Source organism: Bufo bufo, chromosome 2 (genome assembly GCF_905171765.1).
Source record: "Bufo bufo chromosome 2, aBufBuf1.1, whole genome shotgun sequence".
Taxonomy (NCBI): domain Eukaryota; kingdom Metazoa; phylum Chordata; class Amphibia; order Anura; family Bufonidae; genus Bufo; species Bufo bufo.
In genome coordinates, this window is record NC_053390.1 from 162481471 (window position 1) to 162508275 (window position 26805).

The 26805-nt window shown below is 46.7% G+C and overlaps 1 protein-coding gene across 1 annotated transcript in view; it reads left to right on the forward strand.

Annotated features, from left to right (window-relative positions):
- Positions 1-26805, forward strand: part of SLC25A46 (solute carrier family 25 member 46) — a 68988-nt gene that overhangs the window by 1454 nt on the left and 40729 nt on the right. The window contains exons 2-3 of the mRNA XM_040421612.1: positions 15511-15553; positions 20069-20126. Of these exons, the coding sequence (XP_040277546.1) occupies positions 15511-15553; positions 20069-20126 (101 nt within the window). The remainder of the gene's footprint in view (positions 1-15510; positions 15554-20068; positions 20127-26805) is intronic.

The following is a 26805-nucleotide window of genomic DNA, read 5'->3' on the forward strand; positions in this document are numbered from 1 at the left end:
CAAAAAATGCCTTTGCCTTACGCGATGTAGCGCAGGGCAAAGGAGAGCATCGGAGCATGAACTGCTCCGATGCTTGTCAGGGGGGCTGCCGGGGTGAAAATGGAGGTATGTCCGGGTTCAGCTCTGAACCAGGACAACCCCTTTAAAGGGTTTCTATCACTTGGTATGACATAATTAGCTGTCAGACACTAGCGATCTGCTAGTGTCTGCTCTGGCCAACCATCCTACTATTATCACTTGTGGGGCAACGGTTTTGCTAAAAAACTAACTTTTATAAATATGCTAATGAGCCTCTAGGTGCTATGTGGGCGTCATTAGCACCTAGAGGCTCCGTCTACCTTCATACACAGCCGCCGCCCAGCACGTCCCTCCAGCCCGCCCATGTCCTCCTCCGTGTGACGCAGCGGCCGAATTCTCGCGCATGCGCATTGAATGTCTGACCGCTCCGAGCTCAGACATCTCTAATGCGCCGAATACAGCCGCGCATGCGCATTGAATGTCTGACCGCTCCGAGCTGAGATCTCAAATGCGCCGAATACAGCCGCGCACGGCGCATGCGCGAGAACTCGTCCGCTGCGTCACACGGAGGAGGACATGGGCGGGCTGGAGGGACGCGCTGGGCGGCGGCTGTGTATGAAGGTAGACGGAGCCTCTAGGTGCTAATGACGCCCACATAGCACCTAGAGGCTCATTAGCATATTTATAAAAGTTAGTTTTTTAGCAAAACCGCTGCCCCACAAGTGATTATAGTAGGATGGTTGGCCAGAGCAGACACTAGCAGATCGCTAGTGTCTGACAGCTAATTATGTCATACGAAGTGATAGAAACCCTTTAATAGTTAAAGGGCATCTGTCAGCAGTTTTGTACCTATGACACTGGCCGACCTGTTACATGTGCACTTGGCAGCTGAAGGCATCTGTGTTGGTCTCATGTTCATATGTGCCCACATTGCTGAGAAAAAGGATGTTTTAATATATGCAAATAAGCCTCTAAGAGCAATGGGGGCGTTGTCATTACTCCTAGAGGCTCAGCTCTCTCTGCAGCTACCGTGCCCCCTGCACTTTGATTGACAGGACCAGGCAGTGGTAAACATCATCACTCTAGGGCACCTAGAGGCTCTGAACCTGGGACCAGCACAGATGCCTTCAGCTGCCAAGTGCACATGTAACAGGTCAGTCACTGTCATAGGTACAACTCTGCTGACAGATGTCCTAGGATTAACCCTGGAAAACCCCTTTATGGGGGACCTCTCATGTCTGTTGTAGTAAATAGTTGAAATAATGATTTTTAGAACTCTATGTGGAGTCATTCCTGGACAACTGGATGTTACCATTCCCATTTGTCAGGTTGGCATGTCGCTACACACTCTTGCACTGACAGTACCCCCCCCCCCCCCCCCCAATTTATTCATACATTTCTAGGAGGTATAACAGAGGAACAGCGTAACCAGAATAGTTCATTCAAAGGGCATCTGTCACCACATACCGCTGTATGAAACCGTCGGCTGCTGTAGATCTGCGCTTGTCACCAGAGTCTCATGACGCATGTCACCGTGTAGCCCTGACCTCAACCAGAAGCTCCAATGCAAAAAACAGAGCCCAACCCATGATGAAGCCCTCAGGCACTAGGGTGTGAGTGCTACCTCCAGACCCCTCCTTTGCGATATTCCCAGGTGTAGCGTAGAAGTGACCACAGTTAGGGATCATTCACACGACCGTGGTTTGGTTCCGCATCCGAGCGGCTTGGGGCCACAAAAGATGCGGACAGCACTTCCGTGGCACCGCAAAAGTTATAGATCATGTCCTATTCTTGTCCGTTTTTCTATAATGGGCCATCCATTCCGTTCTGCAAATTGCGGAAGGCACACGGGCAGCATCCGTGTTGTTGCGGATCCGCAAAACACTGCACGTTCGTGTGAACAAGCCCTTATAGAAATTGAAAATCCTTCCATTTAAAGGAAGTCACTTCTTTACCATGTGTATGCGTTTCTGCAGTCAGATGTCGCCTCCGCAACAAAACCTCTACGTGAACATACTATTAGGGCTCATTCACACAGCTGTATCCGTTTTAGCAGTCTGCAAATCACTGATACCAGCCGTGTGCATTCCGCATTTTGCAGATCGGATCCTCTTTCACCTGTGTAGAAATGCTTATTCTTGTCCGCAATTATAGCCAAGAATAGAACATGTTCTGTCTTTTGTTTGCGAGGCCTGGGAACTGAAGTGCTGATGCAGACAGTACGATGTGTGCTGTCCACATGTTTTGCAGTGCACCCTCAACCCCCCCCCCCCCGCCCCTTGTATTAGAGTAATTGGTGGCGCAGAGCCACAGGGTCCCTTCCCCTCCTCTTCATTGGTGGTACAGTGGCAGTTGTGATCGGAGCCCCAGCAGTGTAATCCTGGGGCTCCGATCGGTTACCATGGCAGCCAGGATGCTACTGGAGAGTGAATAGAGCTCTATTAGGGTGAATAGGACAAGGAATTAAAAGATCCCAGGTTCTACCCCTAAGGGGGAAAATAGTTATTATATTAAGTATAAATCAACCTTTTTCACAATTTTACATATGAAATAAATAAACATATCACATGTTGCCACGTCCGGAAAGTCCAAACTATTAAAATATAAAACGCCGGTGAACAGAAAAAAAATTAAAACTGCGTGATTCCCCTTTTTTTTTTTTTTTTTTTTGTCGCCTTGTCTTCCCAAAAAATAGGATAGGACTGTTCGATTATGTGCCGGATGTTCCATAAAATGCGGAATGCACACAGATTTTTTTGGTATTTTATTTTTTTCGCGTGGTATCGAGTATCGCAATACTTTATGATATCGACACCGAATCAATATTTTGGTATCGCAACAACCCTAGTTTGAATCGGCCCTAAGTGTTGTACCCAAACCTTTGATGTGTAGCAGAGCGTAGACGCCCACGTTCATACCCACACTGTGACCAAGAGTAGAAATCTGGTAAATGCTAGCGATGCCACAGTTTCTATAGAATTGCCATTGATTCCATCAGAGATCTTCACCTACCCAAAGAAACCAGGGCCGGGGAGCCTCGTTTTCTCGGTTGGGATCGCTGCCTGTTTCTCATATGACGTGTCCGTGATTAATGAGAAGACCCCCTTGTCCGTGGCACTGTAGTTAAGGCGGCCATACACATTCAATGGCTTTCAGCCGACAACTGACTCCCACACTAGGATCTTTGGATCAGAGATCCGAAGTCGATTTGTTCAAATACTTTGAATTGAATGCGGTTTCCATACAGCACAAAGATCCATCTCTTCCTGCCATCATCTTTTGAGGCAATCTCTGGAGCTCTCCACACGTTAGACCTGTGGTGGCTAGCCTCCGGCACTCCAGCTGTGGTAGAACTACAACTCCCAAAATGCACACTTGCTTGGCTGTTCTCAGAACTCAGTAGAAATGAATGGAGCATGCTGGGAGTTGTAGTGTTACCACAGCTGCAGTGCCAGAGGTTAGCCATCACTGCATTAGGCCTCTTGCACACAAACGTATTTTTTTCTGTTTACGTTCCGTTTTTTGCGTTTCAATGGATCCGCAAAAAAAACGGAAGGTACTCCGTATGCCTTCTGTTTCCATTCCGTTCAAAGATAGAACATAACGGATAACGATAGTACTGTTCTATCAGGGGCCAGTTGTTCCGTTCCGTAAAAAACAGAATGCACACGGACGTCATCCATATTTTTTTGCGGACCGCAAAATACAGAAAAAGCCATACGGTCTTGTGCAAGAGGCCTTAGACTGTCGGCCGGACCCACAGTTCTCAGCAGGTTCAGCCGACAATCCACAAATGTGTGTGGAGGCCTTCACTGTAGAAGCTGCCAAAGAAAGGACAAATGGGTCTAAGGCCTAGTTCACACGAACATATGGCTTTTATAGTTTTTTGCGGTCCATTTTTCACGGATCCGTTTTTGAGTTCCGTTGTGTTTCCGTTTACATAGAAAAAATTGGGCTGGGCATAACATTTTCAATAGATGGCTCAGAAAAAACGGAACGGATACGGTAGACATACGGATGCATTTCCGTATGTGTTCCGTTTTTTTTGCAGACCCATTGACTTGAATGGAGCCACGGAACGTGATTTGCGGGCAATAATAGGACATGTTCTATCTTTCAACGGAACTGAAATACGGAAACGGAATGCATACGGAGTACATTCCGTTTTTTTTTGCGGAACCATTAAAATAAATGGTTCCGTATACGGACTATATACAGAACACAAAAAAAAGGCCCGTACACTCGCAAAAAAAACGTTCGTGTGAACTAGGCCTAAGGTAGAGCATCTACAAAACATGGATGTTGCCATATGTATAAAGCTATGGCAGGGATCAGCAACCTTCGGCACTTCAGCTGCTACATGGACCGCATCCGTTTTTTCCGTATCCGTGATTTGTGGACTGCCCAACGGGTCGTGTGCATGAGACTTTAATTGACGTGCAGATTTTAAGTATAGCATGCCAATTTATGCTGCAGATTTTACCCTTTGTGATGTATAGGGTGAAACCTTGGACAAATCTATAGTGGAAATTCTTCTACGGAAGTGCGCCAAAATCTGCTCCATGTGGCTGTACCCTATGTGGAGAGTAGGAATAGTCGGCGAATAGATTAAAGGGGTTGTCTCACGTCAGCAAATGGCATTTATGTACAAGTTACTTACTAATGTATTGTTATTATCCGTATTGCTTACTTTGCTGGCTGGACTCCATCACATTATACATGTCTCGTTTCCATGGTTACGACCACCCTTCAATCCAGGATTGGTGGCCGTGTTTTAGCACTATAGGAAAAAAGTGCCAATCTATGTGCGTTCCTATGGTCCGGCCACCAGAGAAGCCAGTGTTTTTGTTTTTTTTGTGTGCAAGCATGGCCACCAGTGCTGGATTACAGGGTGGTCGTATCCATGGAAACGAGACATGTATAATAGAGTCTAGCCAACATAGGAAGCAATATGGATAATAACAATATATTGGTAAATGCTTTGTTTTAACTTTCTCTACATGATAAATGTCACTTGTTGAAGTGAGACAACCAATTTAAAGGGAACCCGTCATCAACTTTATGCTAACCTCACTGAGGGCAGCATAAAATAGTGACAGAAATGCTGATGTCAGCGATGTGTCACTCATGAGCTATAAGTAAGTGGTTGCCGAGAATTGTCATCATAATCATTGCAGCCCAGGCCTTGAAAAGAGTTAAATCTACTTGAGAAGAGTCCTGGTTATCCATAATCTCCTGCTCTCTCACCCATCTGCTGATGATTGGCAGTTCTCTCCTAGAGAGAAGGGAGAAAACTAGGTAGAAGACTGTCCGTCATCAGCAGGAGAGCAGGAGATTATGAATAACCAGGACTCTTCTCAGGTGGCCGGGACTCTTTTCCAGGCCCAGTCTGCAATGATTGTGAAGTTGGTTCTCGGCAACCACTGACTTTTAAACTACACAGACTGATTAAATCAACTCACCTGTCTTTTATGCTGCCGTTAGTATGGACAGCATAAAGTTGATGACAGGTTCCCTTTAAGTCTCGTGCTTCCTATGCCCGTATTAATGTGATCTGCGCTGGATGAAGGATGCACCAGAAAACTGGCATACAGCCATTGATAAATTCCCACCAGTGTAGGGAAAACACATTGATTATTGCATCCAAAAAAGTGACTAATGTGCTGTAGTGGGGCGCTGTGGTGAAGATGCCTGGTGTACCTTCTGCAGCGGGCACACTATCATGCATGTGTATGGGATTTTCAGTCGCTCATATGCAGAATTGTTATAGTCTTGTGTATATGAATTGATTGACAGAAATGCTCTTGTGAATCGGCGTGTGAGTGTGTACGCTTCTACAAACATTTGCAGGGTTTTAATCGGCCATGAAACGTAATACGTCAGAGGCAAGACCAATGCAAGGGGAAGATTAGGCTACTTTCACACTTGTGTTTTGGCTTTCTGTTTGTGAGATCCGTTCAGGGCTCTCACAAGCGGTCCAAAACGGATCAGTTTTGCCCTAATGCATTCTGAATGGAAAAGGATCCGCTCAGAATGCATCAGTTCAGTCTCCATTCCGCTCTGGAGGCGGACATCACTGCTTGCAGCGTTTTGGTGTCCGCCTGACGAAGTGGAGCAGCAAAACGGATCCGTCCTGGCACACAATGTAAGTCAATGGGGACGGATCTGTTTTCTCTGGCAGAATAGAAAGCGGATCCGTCATGGCTATAGAAGACCTAATACAACCGGATCCGTTCATGACAGATGCATGCGGTTGTATTATTGTAACGGAAGCGTTTTTGCAGATCCATGACGAAAGTAGCCTTACACCGCTGTTATTTTTCTGTTTTTGCTGGTCCGTCAGAAGAAAAGAAAAAAATGGATCCTGTGTATCAGTTATGCACATTTGGATGCAGGACTTTTTTCCGTCTAATAAAAGCGCATCTCTGATGGAAATGGCTCACAGGAATGCCAGATGTGCATAACTGCTGCACACGATCCGTTTGTTTTCTTAATATTTCTGTTCTTCTGACGGTGATGTGAACTGTCCCTAAAGCCTCGTCCACGTTTCTGTGTCAGTTAGGGCTGCAACGATTAATCGACGTTATCGATTATATTCGATAACGGGGTTCGTTGTCAACTAATCCCATTATCGAATAATCTGACAATTCGTTACTATGCGGGCGGGAGCGGATGGTCAGGCGCTATGCCTGCGGGTCCTTGAACTTTAGATCACCGCATCTTTATTACCTTACAATGAAGCTCCAGTAACGGGCAGAGCGGGCGGCGGCGTAACATCACTTACTCACGTGACGCGCCTGCTTCATTCATAAAGTAGGGGAGCAGGCGCGTCACGTGAGTAAGTGACGTTACGCCGCCTGCTCTGCCCTGTGGATGACACTGCTATGGGGGAGATCTGTGGATGACCCATATAGCATAAGATGCTATATAGTGTCATCCATAGATCCCCCTCCATAGCATAGTCATCCACAGATCCCTCTCCCCATAACAGTGCACAGATCCCCCCTCCCCATAACAGTGCCATCCACAGATCCCCCCCATAACAGTGCCATCCACAGATCCCCCCCATAACAGTGCCATCCACAGATCCCCCCCCCATAACAGTGCCATCCACAGATCCCCCCCCCATAACAGTGCCATCCACAGATCCCCCCCCCATAACAGTGCCATCCACAGATCCCCCCCCCATAACAGTGCCATCCACAGATCCCCCCCCCATAACAGTGCCACCCACAGATCCCCCCCCCATAACAGTGCCACCCACAGATCCCCCCCCCATAACAGTGCCATCCACAGATCCCCCCCCATAACAGTGCCATCCACAGATCCCCCCCCATAACAGTGCCATCCACAGATCCCCCCCCCATAACAGTGCCATCCACAGATCCCCCCCCATAACAGTGCCATCCACAGATCCCCCCCCCCATAACAGTGCCATCCACAGATCCCCCCCCCCCCATAACAGTGCCATCCACAGATCCCCCCCCCCCATAACAGTGCCATCCACAGATCCCCCCCCATAACAGTGCCATCCACAGATCCCCCCCCCATAACAGTGCCATCCACAGATCCCCCCCCATAACAGTGCCATCCACAGATCCCCCCCATAACAATGCCATCCACAGATCCCCCCCATAATAGTGCCATCCACAGATCCCCACCCATAACAGTGCCATCCATAGATCCCCCCATAGCATAGTCATCCACAGATCCCTCTCCCCATAACCGTGCCATCCACAGATCCCTCTCCCCATAACAGTGCACAGATCCCCCCCCCATAACAGTGCCATCCACAGATCCCCCCCCCCCCCATAACATGCCATCCACAGATCCCCCCCATAACAGTGCCATCCACAGATCCCCCCCCCCATAACAGTGCCACATAGATCCCCCCCATAACAGTGCCATCCACAGACCCCCCCCCCCATAACAGTGCCACATAGATCCCCCCCCCCCATAGCATAGTCATCCACAGATCCCTCTCCCCATAACCGTGCCATCCACAGATCCCTCTCCCCATAACCGTGCCATCCACAGATCCCTCTCCCCATAACAGTGCACAGATCCCCCCCCCCCATAACAGTGCACAGATCCCCCCCCCATAATAGTGCCATCCACAGATCCCCCCCCCATAACAGTGCCATCCACAGATCCCCCCCCATAGCATAGTCATCCACAGATCCCTCTCCCCATAACCGTGCCATCCACAGATCCCCTCCATAACAGTGCCATCCACAGATCCCCTCCATAACAGTGCCATCCACAGATCCCCTCCATAACAGTGCCATCCACAGATCCCCTCCATAACAGTGCCATCCACAGATCCCCTCCATAACAGTGCCATCCACAGATCCCCTCTATAACAGTGCCATCCACAGATCCCCTCCATAACAGCGCCATCCACAGATCCCCTCCATAACAGCGCCATCCACAATTTGTTTTAATATGGCCTTTGAACATAATCCTGTTACTTTCTCATGTTGCGGATTACGTGCAAATTCTTGTGAGGAAAAACCGCAACGTAATACAGTGCCAGCAAAGTGCATGAGATTAGACAAATCTCATGTACACTTTGCTTTTTTTTTCATGCGGAAATTGAAATCTGCAGCATGTCAATTTGTGTGATTTATTTATTTTTTGCGGATTTCACCCTCGTTAGGCCACCTGCACACATTGAGGAATATGTGGCGTAAAAACCGCATCGTAGTACAGTACCATCAAAGTATATGAGATTTTTTAAATCTCATGTCAATTTTGCGGGTTTTTTTCCTGCGGGGAAATTGACCTACTGTGCGGATTTCCAAATCTGTAGCATGTCAATTATGTTTGTGGTTTTTAGCTGCAGATTTCACCCTTTTCCAATGAAGGGTGAGATCTGCAGCAAAACCGCATCAAATCTGCACCAAAAACCGTGATTAAAAATTGCAGATTTTGGGGCGGATATGGTGCAGAAACGCACAGAAATTCGTGCGGCTCTTATGTGCTTTCGCCCGCCCTCGTGTGCAGGCGGTAAGATCCGCGTCAAAATTGCATCAAATCCGCAACAAAATCCACAAGTAACACAGATAGTTTTGATGTGGAAATGAGGAGAATTCTGCATGGAAATTTCTGCAGAATCTCAACCTGTCTACCTGCACCTGTGTGCCTTTAAAGAGCACCTATCAACAGGATCAACCCTAATAAAGGATTGATCCTGCTGATTAAAATGATGTCTATCTTGTGAAAACTAATTGTGGTGTTCCTGAGAATAAATACTCCCACTGATCTGTTATTGATGACCTATCCTCGATATGTAGAAGCCGGAGAACCCCTTTAAAGGATAGCTGTCATATTTTCTCTCAAAATTAAATTTTCATATATGTTGCTGCTGCTGTGATGATAATCCATAATCGCTAATTATTGTGGTCACATACCACTTGTTTAACAAGACTTCTTTCTGACTATCTTCCCCAGATGGCCGCCGATGCCCTTAAACTGAGGCTAAGACCTCCCTCCCTAACTACCCAGAATTAATTCGGCTCATCTCGGGAACACGCAGCCTCACCCCAACCAATCGGCATTCTCCAGACTTAAACAAGCCCTCTTCCTCTTGAGTAATTGCGAATATTTTTGGCGAATATTTTTATCGCGGATATCGGCACTATCCCAGTCCGACGGGAGCGCGCATGCAGCATTCGGGCATGCCCACTACTACGTCCTCTGTCTTCTGTATATACGAAAGTATTACTAAGGGAACTAAGGTAAACTTAGTCATACCAATCCAATTACATAAAGAAAACAATATGACTGTTACCCTTTAAGGTTGCCGTAACAGTTGGCGGGAGACTTTGATTTCATGCCAGATCTTGTTGGCTGGAATAATTCCAAATGTTCAGGGGTTTATTGTGTGAAGCATAAGACATCTTGTTGCTGTGGTCAAAGGTCCCGCATGTCGACTTGCTGGTCTTATTCAGCACCGGAGAGTTATCTGTGTTGACCTTTTATAAGTCGGATGTAATAAAAAAATTTATTGGTATTTTTTACTTTCATGTATCCTCAAGCAAAACTTGGCAGGAAAGTGGTGTTAATGTGTTGCCAATGCCCTGGAATAGTTGTAGTAGTGTGTCATCCCCCAGGAATGGGACCTTTTGTGGGATGACACACACCCGTAACTACTATCACAACAGTGACATTACTGAGCGGTCATTGACTTGGACCAGGGACCGGGCAATACTGTTATAGGTCCACCATAGTATGTAGTGCCCAGAGTCTGCTTTCACCCGGCTGGCGATCGCTAGGAGGTAACTCTGCCACCTAGACATTTCACACGGGTTTCATCAGCCTCCTTCTTATAATTCTGTTCTTCACCCCCATGGGTCCTCATGGCTGACATGCCACTACTTTTTAGTGACTGCCCAGTTACCCACAACTGTCAGCATATGACGTGCACGTCGCACAATACGCACAGTTTCAGTCTAAGTCCTTATCAGAAATGCTGGGGAGATTTATCAAACTGGTGTAAGAGTACTTTCACACTAGCGTTATTCTTTTCCGGCATAGAGTTCCGTCACAGGGGCTCAATACCGGAAAAAAACTTTTATCCCCATGCACTCTGAATGGAGAGCAATCCGTTCAGGATGTCTTCAGTTCAGTCTTTTTGCCATTTCAGGACGGAGATAATATCGCAGCATCCTGCGGTTTTATCTCCGTCCAGAATTCCGGAACACATGCCGGCATTTTTTTCCCATTGACATGCATTAATGCCGGATCTGGCCCCGAGTGTTCCGGCAAAACGGATCCGGCATTGCAGTCTGCGCATGCTCAGACCACAAAAAAATGTGAGAAAAATATAAATGCCAGATCCGTTTTTCCATATGAAACCGGAGAGACGGATCCGGCACTTCAATGCATTTGTCATACGGATCAGGATTCTGACCTGTCTGACAAATGCCATCAGTTTGCACGCGTTTTGATGGATCCGGAAGGCAGTTCTGGCGACGGAACGGCCTGCCGGAATCCTCTGCCGCAAGTGTGAAAGTACCCTAAAGGAAAAAATGTCTTAGTTGCCCTTAGCAACCAATCAGATTCCACCTTTCATTTTGCAAAGGAGCTCTGAAAAATAAAAAGTGGAATCTGATTGGTTGCTTTGGGCAACTAAGCCAGTTTTGCTCTACACCAGTGTCTTTTTAACTGCTTCCGGTGGTCCGCACTTTAGGCCTCATTTACATTTCAGTTTTTCACTGCTGTGTGCTGTCTGCATAATTCTCACTTTTCTCTACTGTTATCTCTAACACCGAGAGAAGGGAGGGGGAGAGCAAAGAGTCCTCTGAAATAGGCGCAGTGCACTGATGGACTTTTGTCGGATTCTCCCGCTGGGTGAAGGAATTCTTACACCATCTAAAATGAAATTTTATGAGGCCTATTTAGTAGGCTGCTTAATTTTGCATTTAGGAAGCAAATAAACAATAAAAAAGTGTCTGTAAGCTATTATACTATATGTCTCTCTTCCATAAACAAATGGTCGAAGGTTCAGTGTATGGAGAAGCATGTGGTCCTCTCATCCCCCTGCCTCTGGAACAGTTGATTCCCAATCTTCTTTTTATGGAGTCTAATGGACATACTGGGTGACAACTACAAGAGATCCCTCCGAACATGTCTAGTGAAAGGTTTTCCTTGAAATTAGCATAAATGTGTGCCCATTGCTATGGCTCATTAGTCTTTGCCCCCCTCCCCTCATCCAGAGAAACTGTCTCATTTAGGCCTCATGCACACGGCTGTTGGGCGGCCGTGGCCGTATTGCGGCCTGCAAACGGCGGGTCGGCAATCCACGGCCACCGGCCGTGTGCACTCCGCATCACGGATGCGGACCCATTCACATGAATGGGTCCGCAATTCTGGAGATGCGGAACACCGGAAGCACTACGGAGTGCTTCCGTGGTGTTTCTTTCCATTGTTCCGCACTGCAAATAAATATGACATGTAATTTTTTTATTTTTTTTTGCGGTGCAGACAGACCATGGAGTCCGGCCCGCTGCACGGATGTTGCCCGTGCATTGGGGACCGCAATTGCAGTCCCCAATGCACGGAACGGCGGCCCAACGGCTGTGTGCATGATGCCTTACTGGCATTGCTATCAGGCAGGTTTCTTTAGGTTGAATAATTTGGTGGATCATTCAAGATCTGTTGTTTTAATCAATAGTTTTCTATGGAAATGTCACGGCTAGCTGACTCATGGTATGACTTTTATACCCATAATTCTGACCAACACTCGCATTCAGAGCTAGCCAATGACACACACAGATCTTTGGTAACTTGTAGCAGGACCTCTCTTATGTGCATCATAAAAAGACACCAAACATGACCGTGGGTGTTTTATGCATTAATCCCTTGTTTGGGTTATCTTAATAGGACAACTTATCCCCTATCAAAGATCATCAGGAATAAGTTGTTGTCCTGGGACATCCCTTTCAGCACAACTAAAATTATGAAATTATGATGTCATTTTCTAAGCAAACAGGCAATAAAAGTGTGCTTGGATTCTTGACTCAGTCGAAGGTGATAAACCTTACCAATAACATCTTGGATGACACATCAGAAGGTTATTTGGCTGTAGTGATCCTTTGTGTGCATTTTATTTGCTTTGTATGTGGGATATTTTGAGGGTTTTTTTTACACCATTTTGACTTGGCGTCTGCATGTGCTATTCAGAGGAATACCATCTTCTGTACTCTGCAGCTGCTATTTCAGGCAAATGCTGTAGAATATGGTCCTCCTGTCCACCTTCCTGCTCTGACTCCTATAGGGTCCCAAGGGCTCAGTCATATGTGCAGTTAGAGCAACCACTTTAGGAGGAAAAACATCTGTAAAAGAAACCTTCTGTTTGCTGCATTTAATATTTCCCATAGACTTCCATGTAACTTCCTTCCCATGTGCATAACCTTACATTTGTCAGTGTCAAACCTGATCTGCCCAAGCCTCCAATCTATCCAGATCCATCTGTAGCTGTATAGTGTCCTCTTCAGTGTTATTTACTGTGCAAGTCTTCTACAAGATCATTAGAGTAACTACACCAAAAATGCACCAAGGTTTCTAGAGTCAAACTGCACCCATTTCTAGGCGATATAAAGTTAGAGTAGACTGTTTTTAGGTGCACAGACAAAATTCTGGTGCATGGACAATTTTTTTTGGCACACATTCTAGCGTAAATCTGGCGCCTTATTTACGATACTCCAAATTTATAAAGGTCCATGTGTCAGAATAGTAAATTTGTCTAATGTTAAAGGGTTTCTGCCATGACATTTTAGGCCTATAACCTAAACATATGGCCAGGTCCGTCCAAATAGCATGAATCCGAAACTGTGGCTCTATTAGCACATAAAACAGGTTTTTATAACCTGTCATTCACCTACCTAAGGTGTTCAAGGGGACGTCGCTTCATACAGGGTGCCCGGCTGCAGCCATCTCCGTCTGGTGCCCAGCGCCGCTTTCCCAGTTGAAATCGCCTTTCAGATGGGCAGTGTTTCTGTCCTGGTGCTCACTCTTCTAAACTCAGACACTGACAATTTTCAAACATGGACCATCTCAGCATGTTCTGTCTTGTACAATCTTCCCACAAGATTCATTCATTCAAATGGATGGGCCTGTGAGAAAAATGGACAGCACATGGACTCCATCCATATGCAGTCCTTTCAAAAACTCATCTGGACGAGTTTCCTTTCTCTTGTCTGAAAGGGATCTTGGTCAGCCTAAGACCCAGTTCACGCTTCCATATTTTGGGCAGTGATTTCCATCAGTGATTGTGAGCCAGGTGCGGGTCAAAAACATAGGACAGGAGAAAATCTTTCTATTATACCGTATCTCTGTGTAGGCTCCTTTCCCGATGTTGGCACACAATCACTGATTGAAATTACTGAAGTGTGAATTAGCCCTAAGGAATGTTTTTCTTGTCCATACTTTCACTCTTGAGTGGACATAGGGCTGGTATCTCTTACTCACCCCACACACACACACATTATGGATGTATTGGATCTGGGCCATAACATTCCAGGTAAGTACTTCAGGAAATCCCTGACTACAGATTGCTTGATGAATGGTATGTTCTGCACATATTGAATCATTGACCGAGATTAGTCATTTTATAGACCAATGAAAGGGTTTACAGGTGTGACAGATCAATTGGATATTGCTATTCATGTCTTATTGGTGAAGTCACACCAGACGCACTCAGCTAGAATTGTGGCATAACCCACTGATCAAATATTGATGGCCTATGTGATGCCATCAGTGTTGGTAAATCCCCTCTAAGGATCGGCACTAGTAGAATAGGCCTTGAAGCATAGGCCTCCCAGTCATCTGTGGCCTACTTGTATCTCTACAGATGACTGAAAGAAAGTAATGGAGAGACAGCCTAGTAATTCCCTAATGTAAAACTATCCGAAATTACACTCTGGACCGTGTGTTTTCCTTCAAGATCCAGATGGAGAATACACAGGACTAGTGATTGACCGATATTGATTTTTTAGAGCTGATACCAATAACCCGTGAACTTTCAGGCCGATAGCCGATAACTTATACCGATATTCCCTATTCAGCCTAATAGAGCTCTATTAGGGTAAATAGGACTTTACACTCTCCCTGCTGCCCTGTGCATAGTACACACAGCAGCAGGGAGCTCACCATGGCAGCCAGGGCTTCAGTAGCGTCCTAGCTGCCATGGTACTGGCATAGCAAAAAATCACATATTTTTCTTCCTTCACGTTCGACGAGCACACTAGCTGAGACGGCGCAGCGGTAAACCCTCCCCTGTCCCTCCTGCTTTAATATTCGCCAGACCTTTTATTGGTGGCAGTGGTGCGGGCAGGTTCATAGCCCGCTCATTTTATTGGGCTCTGCGGCGGCCGCGTCATAGGAGGGAGGGATTCCTTCCTTCTCCACTGACTCTGGCAACTGAACATGGCGGCGCACTCCAAGCGCCATGTTTTCTCATATTTGAGCAGCGCTGGACGCATTATCGGCAAGGTTAGATGCCGATACCAATAACTTTAAAAATCATGTATATCGGTTAATCCGATAATCGGTCGATCCTACACAAGACCCACATTTTATTAGTGCAATTTTAGAAAAAAGACCAAATTTATTAAAAGGCGCCAAACGTTTAATAAATTTGACACATTTGTGACTGTCTAAATGTCAGAAATTCAGAGCTAGGCCTGCTATGAGCAGGTGCACATTGGTGCCACCTAAATTCATGTTTTGAGTGCTATAACCTGTAAGGTTTTAGTAATGGTATGGCCTGATGGTGTGGTCAAGCCACGGCCACCTGTGGCATCCAATGGCCTCATGATTATACTGCAAATGAATGCCTCTGGTAGACGCGGCCAGGAGCACTGTCGGGCTCTATCCTAGCTGTCACTGATGTTAATGGAGCCATTGCCACTCAAGCAACCTCATCTGTTTAACATCAGTACCCATGTGCCTGTTTTCTCATGTCCCTGTTTTCTTTCTTTCTTTCAGAACAGCTCAATCGGTTTGCTGGATTTGGCATTGGACTGGCAAGGTTGGAACCCATTATGACATTTAAACTTTTTGGAATGTGCATTAGTTTTAATGCACTCAAAACCTAAAGAGATACTGTAGATGTACTGTATATTAGTAGATTCTGATGGAAAAGAGTACAGTGTGTCATTTGGTGCAGCTCATAGTGATATGTTATGATATATTATATATATATATATATATATATATATATATATATATATATATATATATATATATGATATATCTATGCTTACAATTACTACATGTAAGCCCTCATTGTGTTAACCTCGTTATCTTGTTGCATCTATAACACCACATGATCAAATAGTACATTCCACTTCTATAGTGTTCCTGTAAACGTTTAATGTAACTGTACTTTCACACATTTAAATTTAATAGAGAATGGTGTAATTGGCAAACTTCTAAATCACTTCATTTAAAAAATCTGCCTGCATCCACCTGAAAAAAAGCTGTGAAGTCTTTGCCACTAGGGGTCTCACTTTCACCTAACTTGCAGTCCACTGCCTGCTGTTAGGCTAGATTTGTCCCTAGTAAGGGAGACACAGAAGATGGTTCACAGGAAATGGCAGGGGGGGGGGGGGGGGGTCAGAGCTCACTGAGCTCCTGAGCCTGATAAAAGCACCGACTCTAATCGGATTCTCAAGAGCATAGAATCTCCTGTAAGTCTGTTCTCTCCCTCTTTTTAGTAGCTTTCTGAGCTGCCTAGACAAAAACAAAGATAGTGGGAAGTGAGGTCACTGCATACAGCATTGGGAGAAGGGAGATCCCCCTGCTTGCTAGAGAAATGCATCTAGCTGTGCAAGGGAAACCTGGAATAATATGGCTGAGGGAGGCAATAGGGAAGCCCAAAAAAGACCTGGTCTTTATGATTCTACAATGAAGCTCAGGGATCATGCAAACTTTTTTTGATAATTCAGGGAGGCTTTAAATAGGAAAATATTTATGCACCCAGTGTAAAACAATAAATAACTTACACCTCATGCGCAAAGTCATGGACGATTTTTTGGTCCGCAAAAGACGAATCCTTCAAAAATAGCTTCTGTATGTGTGCCGTTTCTTTCTCAATCCCATCAAAAACAGACAAGAATAGGACCTGCAGTGAAACTTTCAGATCGGGCACACTGTTCCAGGCAAAAATGGTATGTGTGCATTGTCTCATTGACCTGTATGGGTCAGTGTGCTGTCTTTTTTTAAAAATAGCATACTGAAGAAAAATACAGTCGTCTGAATGAAGACACTTTCCTTTTCTTTGTTCCCGTGCTGTACAAAATTGCAATGCAAATGGTGAAAAAAAGTCATCTATATCCCATAGGCACCTGTTCTGTCTGCCCGTCGTTCCCTTTTCATATGCTGCAGATTCCTTCTGTGTCTGAGTCCAGCTTAACTTAACCCCAACCCTGAGGCTACTGGAACCTGTATGCAGAAAATCTCCATAAAAACCCCATTACAAATGAACTATTTATCATGGTTTTTGGGTTGGATTTTCTGTTTTACAACCCCGTTGAAGTCTGTGGGGGGGAAACCACTATACATAAGTTGTGGAATCGTACAAACAATTGACTTTCTGCAAATGTTTAAATCCGCGCATACAAAATACTCAGTGTACATGAGATTTGGCATTTCTCAATCCCTTTGCTGGTACTGTATTATGCTGCGCTTTTACTGCACAAAAGTCCAAACGGAAAAACTGCACATAATCCACAACAAGTCCAGGTAGCCTTAGGGTGAATTCACACATGGCGCATTATTACACCACGAATTAGGGTGCACTGAATCTGCTGAACATGTAAAACATCCAGTTTTTAGCAGCCAAATCTTTGGCGGAAATATGTGAATCCACCCTTAGGCCTTATAACCGTATTCTTTCTGCGGTCCAAAAATCGCAGATCCAGAAAATACGGGTTCGGTCTGTGTGCATCCCACAATTTTCACAGGACCCGCTGTAAAAATAAAAAAAAAGCCTATTCTTGTCCGCAAAAAGGCCCATAATAGGACAGGTTTTATCATTTGCAGCCTGCACGGATGCAGACTGCATACAGATGACACCAAAAATATGTTCGTGTGCATTAGGCCTTAAAGGGGTTATCCCATGATTCACTATTACATTTCTATGTTAGATCACCTAAAACATAATAGTTTTTCAATTGAAATAAAAAAATAAAAATGAATCATGTGTGAAGATATTGCTGTTATGCACTTGATATGGTGCCCCCTGGTGTTCTATTGATTCCCTCTCAGCCTAATGTGTCCAAGCTAGTGGTCACACATGCTCAGTAGCGAAGTGCCACCTCCTGGATCCTCTTTCACACAGGCAGTGGAGTGATTCCTGCTATTGTGCCACCTGCTGATAAGAATTGGCACACTAAAAACCCGCAATGTAGAGAGAGAGAGGAACATTTTGTAACATTATTTAAATTGCAAATGTGTTATTTCTGTATGATCTAACAGAAATTTGAAGAGGTTGTCTATCTTTTGTTAGGTGTTGGCTTATCCTCAGGATAGACAATAGTTCCAGCAGTGGAAGCCGACAGCTCCGTCTCCTTTTTGTGGACGGAGTTCTTGAATGCAGCTCTGCTCCCATTGAAGTCAGTGGCTGGAGTGAGGAGCTCCGTCCACTACAAAGTAGATGGAGCTGTCTGGTGCTGGAGCTAATGTTTATTAGTGGGACAACCCTTCTAACAAAAACTGTCCTCCACCTCCCTGTCCCTTTTTAAGGCCTCATGCACACGACCGTATTTTTTGCGGTCCGCAAAACGGGGTTCCGTTTTTCCGTGACCGTTTTTTCGTCCGTGGGTCTTCCTTGATTGTTGGAGGATCCACGGACATGAAAAAAAAGTCGTTTTGGTGTCCGCCTGGCCGTGCGGAGCCAAACGGATCCGTCCTGACTTACAATGCAAGTCAATGGGGACGGATCCGTTTGACGTTGACACAATATGGTGCAATTTCAAACGGATCCGTCCCCCATTGACTTTCAATGTAAAGTCAGGAGTTAATATACCATCGGATCGGAGTTTTCTCCAATCCGATGGTATATTTTAACTTGAAGCGTCCCCATCACCATGGGAACGCCTCTATGTTAGAATATACCGTCGAATTTGAGTTACATCGTGAAACTCAAATCCGACAGTATATTCTAACACAGAGGCGTTCCCATGGTGATGGGGACGCTTCAGGTTAGAATATACTAAAAGAACTGTGTACATGACTGTCCCCTGCTGCCTGGCAGGTGCTGCCAGGCAGCAGGGGGCAGCCCCTCCCCCTGTAGTTAACACATTGGTGGCCAGTGTGGCCGCCCCCCCCCCCTCCCTCCCCTGTAGTTAACTCATTGGTGGCCAGTGGGCCTTCTCCCCTCCCTCCCCCTCCTAATTAAAATCTCCCCCCTATCATTGGTGGCATGACCTGTCACTTACCAGTAGGAGGAGCTCCCGGCCGGACGCAGACATCGCAGCTCGCAGGTAAGTATAATGGTTCTACAAATTTCTAAGTAACCATGGCAACCGGGACTGCAGTAGCGTCCTGGTTGCCATGGTTACCGATCAGAGCCCCAGCAATTTAACTGGGACTCCGATCGGTACACTCCGCTGCCACCAATGATAGGGGGGGAGATTTTAATTAGGAGGGGGAGGGAGGGGAGAAGACCCACTGGCCACCAACGAGTTAACTACAGGGGAGGGAGGGGGGGGCCCACTGGCCACCAACGAGTTAACTACAGGGGAGGGAGGGGGGGGCCCACTGGCCACCAATGAGTTAACTACAGGGGAGGGAGGGGGGGGCGGCCGCACTGGCCACCAATGAGTTAACTACAGGGGAGGGAGGGGGGCCCACTGGCCACCAATGAGTTAACTACAGGGGAGGGAGGGGGGCGGCCGCACTGGCCACCAATGTGTTAACTACAGGGGGGGGGGCTGCCCCCTGCTGCCTGGCAGCACCTGCCAGGCAGCAGGGGGCAGTCATGTGCACAGTTCTTTTAGTATATTCTAACCTGAAGCGTCCCCATACCATGGGAACGCCTTGTGTTAGAATATACTGTCGGTTCTGAGTTTTCACGAAGTGAAAACTCAGCTATGAAAAAGCTTTTATGCAGACGTATCTTCGGATCCGTCTGTATAAAAACTAACCTACGGCCACGGATCACGGACACGGATGCCAATCTTGTGTGCATCCGTGTTCTTTCACGGACCCATTGACTTGAATGGGTCCGTGAACCGTTGTCCGTCAAAAAAATAGGACAGGTCATATTTTTTTGACGGACAGGATACACGGATCACGGTCTCAGCTGCAAAACGGTGCATTCTCCGATTTTTCCACGGACCCATTGAAAGTCAATGGGTCCGCGAAAAAAAAACGGTACAACGGCCACGGGTGCACACAACGGTTGTGTGCAGGAGGCCTAAGGATGGCATTATTGGTTAATTATATATTTTTTTTTCTTAAAGCATTTTTTTTCTCAATTTCTTCTGGCGGATAGCTTTGTTTGCATAGCAAATAATCACATTTTTCTTCTTCCTTCAAGTCTCTTTACAGAAAATGTATTGGCTCACCCCTGTATTGTCCTGCGCCGACAATGCCAGGTACATATTTATTTTTTCTATTAACTTAATTGTTTAATTTACATTTTAAAGTCATTTAAATTATACGGTAGAAAAGCATCTGTGTAATGGATTGGTAGTCAGTTGTTGTGTGCTATGTTGAACCTGACAGTGTAGTTCATGTCTCGGATGCGGGTCCTGGGTTGCCATTTCTGGACAGTCAATAAAAATTGGCAACTTTTTTTTTCCTTTTGTCCATGATTTATTTTTATTTTTTTTGAGGCTGGTGGTTCTTGACTAGATTATTTTGGTGGTAATTATCATCATTTTACAGCTCACAGTAAATGCTGGTAATGAGTTCTCATCAGTATATTGAGCTATAGACCTGTATTAAAGGGGTTATCAGAGATTAACAATTGCTCCCCCGTATGCCGGGCCCCTCACATTGAATCTACTTGCCTGGCTCCCCGCACTGCCTCACCTCCTTCTCCCCGTGCGCGGATGAAAACATCCGGTGTAGGGGGGGAGCAGCCAATGGCAGGCGGTGACGGGGACGAGCACCCCTAGCATTGACGCTAGGGAGTAGGGATGAGCGAATTGACTTCGGATGAAACATCCAAAGTCGATTCGCATAAAACTTTGTTCCGATACTGTACGGAGCAGAATGTATTTGCTCCGATGAGCCGAAGTTATTGCTTCGCGAAGTCTTGCAAGACTTTGGGTAATAACTTCATAAATTATTATAAATGTGTACTGTAAAAAAACATTTCCTGAACTCTGGTTCGGTTCCGAAGTCGATTCGCTCATCCCTACTAGGGAGGCTCCCCCTTGCCACCGCCTGCCATTGGCTGCTCCCGCCCTGCCCCCCACCCCCAACAAGAAGGTGCGCGGATCCAGGTAAATAGATTCAGTGTAAGGGGCCCGGTATATGGAGGAGCAATTGTTAGTCTCGGATAACCCCTTTAATTATAATGTTTATCATTCATTATGATTTTCCAATATGTCCGTAAAAAAAAATTTTGTCGTGTTTTTGTGATAAATTGTCCATCGAAAATCAGAGCGGTTTTCTGAATAACTGCACCTTCTTGTTCTCCATTCCTCTCCTAAAAATATTCACCTACTAAAGGGGGTTGTGCCGCCATTAAATGTTATTTTAACCCCTTCTACCTTGGATGATTTAGCATTTTTTGTTTTTTACTCTCAGCCGTCTCAGAGCCATAATTTTTTATTTTTTCATTCACATAGCCGTATGAGGGTTGTTTTTTTGTGCGACAATTTAAACTTTCTAGTGGCACCATTTAATTTTGCATATGATTTAGTAGGAAAAACATATGCAGAGCGTTTTAAAAGGCCCCTTCCCTTTAATTTCTATGGGAATTTTGGAACTCCAATAGAAATGAATAGAGCGGTTGCACACATGCCTGACCAGCTGCTCATTTTGGGTGTCTTCCACTGGGTACAGGGTTTGCCCGTTCTCCTGAATCCCCTTAAAGTGGTTGTCCTGTTTTTACTATTGATCACCTATCTTCAGGATAGGTGATCAATATCAGACCCCCACCGATCAGTTGTTTGAGGAGAAGGCAACGCTTCTCTGCTTTATTTACCTGCTCTCTGCTGCAGTTAGAAGTATGGCATCCCCATTCAAGTGTATAGGAACTAGTTGTCCCATAGAAGTGAATAGGGACGCCATACTTGTAATTACACCTTCTCGCCACTGCAGTTGCTGTAGCGAGCGGGTAAACAGAGCAGAGAAGGCATCGCTCGTATTATCAAATGCACATGGACACAAAGTTCCAAAATTCTTTCAAATGTGTTGCCAAAATGCATCCCTATGTAATATTATGTCCCCCATCTTGTATACTGGGATGAATAGACCCATGGTTAAAACAAAGACTGTTCTAAATATGGCTAAGGGCATGCTCACAGCTGCGTGGGAGGCTTTGTTCAGTGCTTCTGTTGCAGATTCTGCATACAGAACTTTTTCTCCACCAAACAGGCATCCGAACGGATACCATTAAGGTCAATGGGGTCGGTTCAGCTCCAGTACATTTGGCGTATTTCTGTCGGGGATAAGTCGCAATCTGCGACTTATCCCCTCTTACTCCAGGTCTAAAAAAGTGGGTGTGGGATGGGAGACGTGCCAGCATTTTCTACACCTGTTCTAGGAGTAGAAAAGGATCTAAATGTAAGGCCTCATGCAGACAAACGTATTTTTTTATTTTTTTCCTTGCCCGTTACGTTTTTTTTATAGGACCATATGCGGAACCAATTATTTCAATGGGTCTGCAAAAAAAACTGAAGTTACTCCGTGTACATTCTGTTTCCGTATGTTTGTACGGTCCGTTCTGCAAAAAAAATAGAACATGTCCTATTATTGTCTGTATTATGGGGCCAGCTGTTCCCGTTCCGCAAAATACGGAATGCACACGGACGTCATCCATATTTTTGCGGGCTGCAAAATTCATAGGGTCGTGTGCATGAGCCCTAAGATAACTGTCTTGCGTTTAGAAGAGGCGAAGGATCCGCCGAAGTTACGTAGAGATAAATGTCATTTATTTTGCCACCCTTTTTCTTATGTTCACTTAGTGTGTGAATCCCTGAATGGAGAGGGTTAATGCAGCCCCTTCCATTTCAGTATGTATGCATATCTCCATGATTGAAGCATTTGCAGTGATTAGTGGTCCTTTTACACAGATTAATTTAGCAGGCAATTATCAGGAACTAACCAAACATTCCTGATAATTGCCTCATCGTCCTGGAGGTAAGAGCTGCATTCTCATGGAGCAATCATCTCCGCGGTATGGGAATAAGCGATTGCTGCAACGATCACTTGTCCCCATACAGTCCATTATTTCTGTGCAGCAGATCCCTAATTACACAGTGCAATCTGCTGCACAAGTATTTTAGTTTCTGGCCTAGAGACACGATCACCTGATTTAGGAACATTTGCTTGTTCATTGAGTGATCGCCAGCTCCTTTTACACAGTCCAGTTATCAGCAACGATACTAAGTCCCTGAGCGGACTTGAAACATATTAGGCCCCTTGCAGACGAGCGAGTGACACTCCGGACTCAGAGCACTGCCGGAGTCACATAGCATTATATTGATTTATGATGCTATGTAACCCTTACAGTTCTGGAATGTTAGATATTAGATCTAACATTTATTAGATCTAACATTCATTAGATATAAATTAGATAACCTTGACATAATGCATTCCAGAACTGTAATACATTCCAGAACTGTAATACATTCCAGAACTGTAAGGGTTACATGGCATCATAAATCAATATAATGCTATGTGACCCCGGCAGTGCTAGAAATTTAGGCCGGGTGCCTCACTGCAAGTCCGCACCAAGACACTCGCTCGTCTGAAAGGGGCCTTAGTGGGTGTCTATGCTGTTTTAATGCATATCCAATAAACCCAAGATTTTATATATTATTTCCTCTGTTTGTTGCTGAAAATTCTTTTCCCGCCCAATTCCTTGGGGGACACAGGAAACCTTGGGTATAGCTCATCTCCATAGGAGGCGTGACACCAAGTGAAAGACTGTTAAGCCCCTCCTCCAGCAGCTATACCCTCAGCCTGGAGCGAGAGACTACCAGTTTTTTGCTTAGTGTCAAGGAGGCAAGACACTCTCTGCACTGCAGAGCTGTCTTTGCTAAAGATTTTATTTTTTTCTCTTTTTATTATTTTCAACTTTTTTCCTTTTTTCAACAGGGACAACAGAGTCGCAAAGACCTCTCTGTTTTCCCGGGGTTGAGCTGCGCCAGTGCCGGCTATCCGCACTGCTGCCTCCCCCACAGAAGAAAAGGAGGACCAGGGCAGCCCAGCTCCCCTGCATCCCGCCAGCACAAGGGTCGCCCGCCTGCAAGCCCCTCTCCAGCTTCCTGCCACTTCGGTGCCAGTGGCTGAAGGGGCGTCCCTGCTGGATGGACTGAGGGTGAAAACGTCGACTGGTGAGGTGGCTATGCAGCCGTTCCCCCCCCCCCCCCCCCCTCTGTTAGGGTTCTAACTTCTGTGTTCCCTCTGCCTAGCCTTGTCACATTACAAGGCTTACTGTCGGCTTCCCCCCTTTGTGTGTGGAGCAGGACGGAGCGGTGCTCGTGGGGGAGGGTTTACTGCACAAGTTTACCTCAGGTGCTGCGGCCTTGTGGGGCCGCCTTTTGTTATCTCGGCCAGTGCTGCCGCTGTGTTCAGCTGCCGGCTGACTTCTCTTGCCGGCTACCGGTGTGTCATTCGCCGCCGGTGTATAAGGAGGTGGTCGGGGGGCAATATTTTCTCGGCGGCATATTTGTTTGAATCGCGCGCGCGAAAGTTCCAGCGGGGGGCGGAGCTTCGTTCCGCTTCTCCTGTACATGTTAGACATTCAGTCGGGGGGGCGGACGTCGTCTTCCCGCTCCTCGCTGGCCCCGCCTCCTCTTCGTCCCAGCCTGCTCTCAGGACGGATCGTTTTTACCTCAGGTGTTGTCGCTGCTGTTGTCGCTGCTGTTGTCGCTGCTGTTGTCGCTGCTGTTGTCGCTGCTGTTGTCGCTGCTGTTGCCGCTGCTGTTGCCGTCCGCTCCCACTGTGACTTGGTAGGACTGTTGACCCCTTCCAGCTCTGCAGCCCTCTGCCCTGGACGCTTTTATATTACTTCAGCCAACATGTCTGACCCCTCAGCGCCGGCCGGTCCTTGGTATCACACCTGCACCGCATGTAAGGCGCCCCTTCCTCAAGGGCAGCCTGACCCGCATTGCTCGGCTTGCAAAGCCCCATTACAGGGTCCGCCATCTGTTGTGTCACCCCCTGGCCTCTTGGATCCCCCTGACTGGGCTAGATCCCTTTCCCAGGCTGTGGTCAGCCTCTCTGACGTTGTGGGCCGCCTTACAGAGGTATTGCACTTATCGCAGCCGGATATTTCCCCTGCTGGGCCCTCCGGGTCCGCTATCTTAGCTGACCCGTCTGAGTCCCTCTCTCCAGGCGACACCTCCAGAGCCCGTCAACCCCAGAAGCGGTCTAGGGCGGAGCGCCTATCATCCTCGGATGCTTCAGTATCACCCCCAAGGGTGCGCTCTCAGTCGGGCCCTTCCTCGATTCAGGATATGCCCTCTGAAGGGGAACTAGTTGATTCAGATTGTGATATGGACTCGGCCTTGCCTTCAAAACTGGCTTCTGCTGTGGGCCATCTTATTAACAATATTTGTGATACCTTTAAGATTCACGATGATCCTCCTAATTCTGAAAAAAAAAACAGTGTTTCCTTTTTTCGCCATAAACAGACGTCTGCAGTTTTTCCCCTCCACACTGACTTCTCGTCGGTGGTTTCCAAGGCCTGGGCCCGCCCTGATGCCCGTTTTACCCCGCCTAAGAAGTTGGATATCTGTTATCCATTCCCGGCGGATTGCATTACAAACTGGGCGTCACCACCCAAAGTCGACCCCCCGGTGGCCCGTTTGGCAAAAAGCACGGCTATTCCCGTTGCTGATGGCTCTTCCTTACAATCCATTGAGGATCGCCGTATAGAGGCCATTACCAAAGGTATCTTTGCAGCCTCCGGTTCCGCCCTCCGGCCGGGCTTTACTTCCGCTTCGGCTGGAAAAGCGGTTTCAGAGTGGGCTTCTCAGCTGGATCAGGAGCTTGAATCCGACGTCCCTATTCAGGACCTCCGTGCTCTAGCCCAACTTATCGTTCAAGCCGGCAAATTCGTCTGTGAGGCATCCCTTGATGCGGGGGCTCTCATAGCCCGTTCGTCTGCCCTGGCCGTTTCGGCCAGGAGGGAGCTTTGGTTAAAGGTTTGGACGGCGGACTCCACGTCAAAGCGGTCTCTTACTGGCCTTCCCTTTACTGGTTCTCGATTGTTCGGGACCCGCTTGGATGAAATCATATCCGAAGCCACGGGGGGGAAGAGTACGCATCTTCCTCAATCTAGGACTAGGACCACCACTCGAGGCCGTCCCACTTTTTCTCGCTTGAGGTCTTCCCGCAGGGCTCCCGCACCTCGCACCTCTTCAGGTCCATCCCCTAACTCTGTCCAAGACAGACGTAAGAAACCTTTTTTTCGGACCCAGCCCTCCTGGCGCAAGTCACAGCCTGCTCGCCCTCCCGCGACCAAGCAGAACACTACCTGAAGGTGCGCCCCCACCCACCCGGGTGGGGGGACGTCTCTTCCTGTTCAGGGACTTCTGGCAGGCGCACGTCTCCGACGCCTGGGCTCTCGAAGTTGTGTCTTCCGGGTACAAACTCGAGTTTACGTCCCTCCCCCCAGTTCGGTTCTTTCGCTCCCGGGTTCCCCGGGATCCCCAAGGGGCGGCCGATTTCTTTACTGCCACTCGCACCCTTCTGGACAAAGGGGTCATCGCTACGGTTCCCATGGAAGAAAGATTCAAAGGGTTCTATTCGAACCTTTTTGTGGTCCCCAAAAAAGAAGGCTTGGTTCGTCCCATTCTGGATCTAAAACGGTTAAACCGTTTCCTTCATCTTCAGCGATTCCGGATGGAGTCTCTCAGGTCGGTGGTGGCCTCTCTGGAAAAAGGGGAGTTCCTGGCCTCTATCGACATCCAGGACGCCTACCTTCATATTCCAATCGCTCGGTGTCATCAGTAGTGTTGAGCGGCAAGTCCCATATTCGAATTCGCGAAATTTCGCGAATATTCGAAAAATATTCGCAAGAATATTCGAAAAATATTCGCGAATATTCGAATTCATTATTATTTCGCATATGCGATAATTCGATAATAC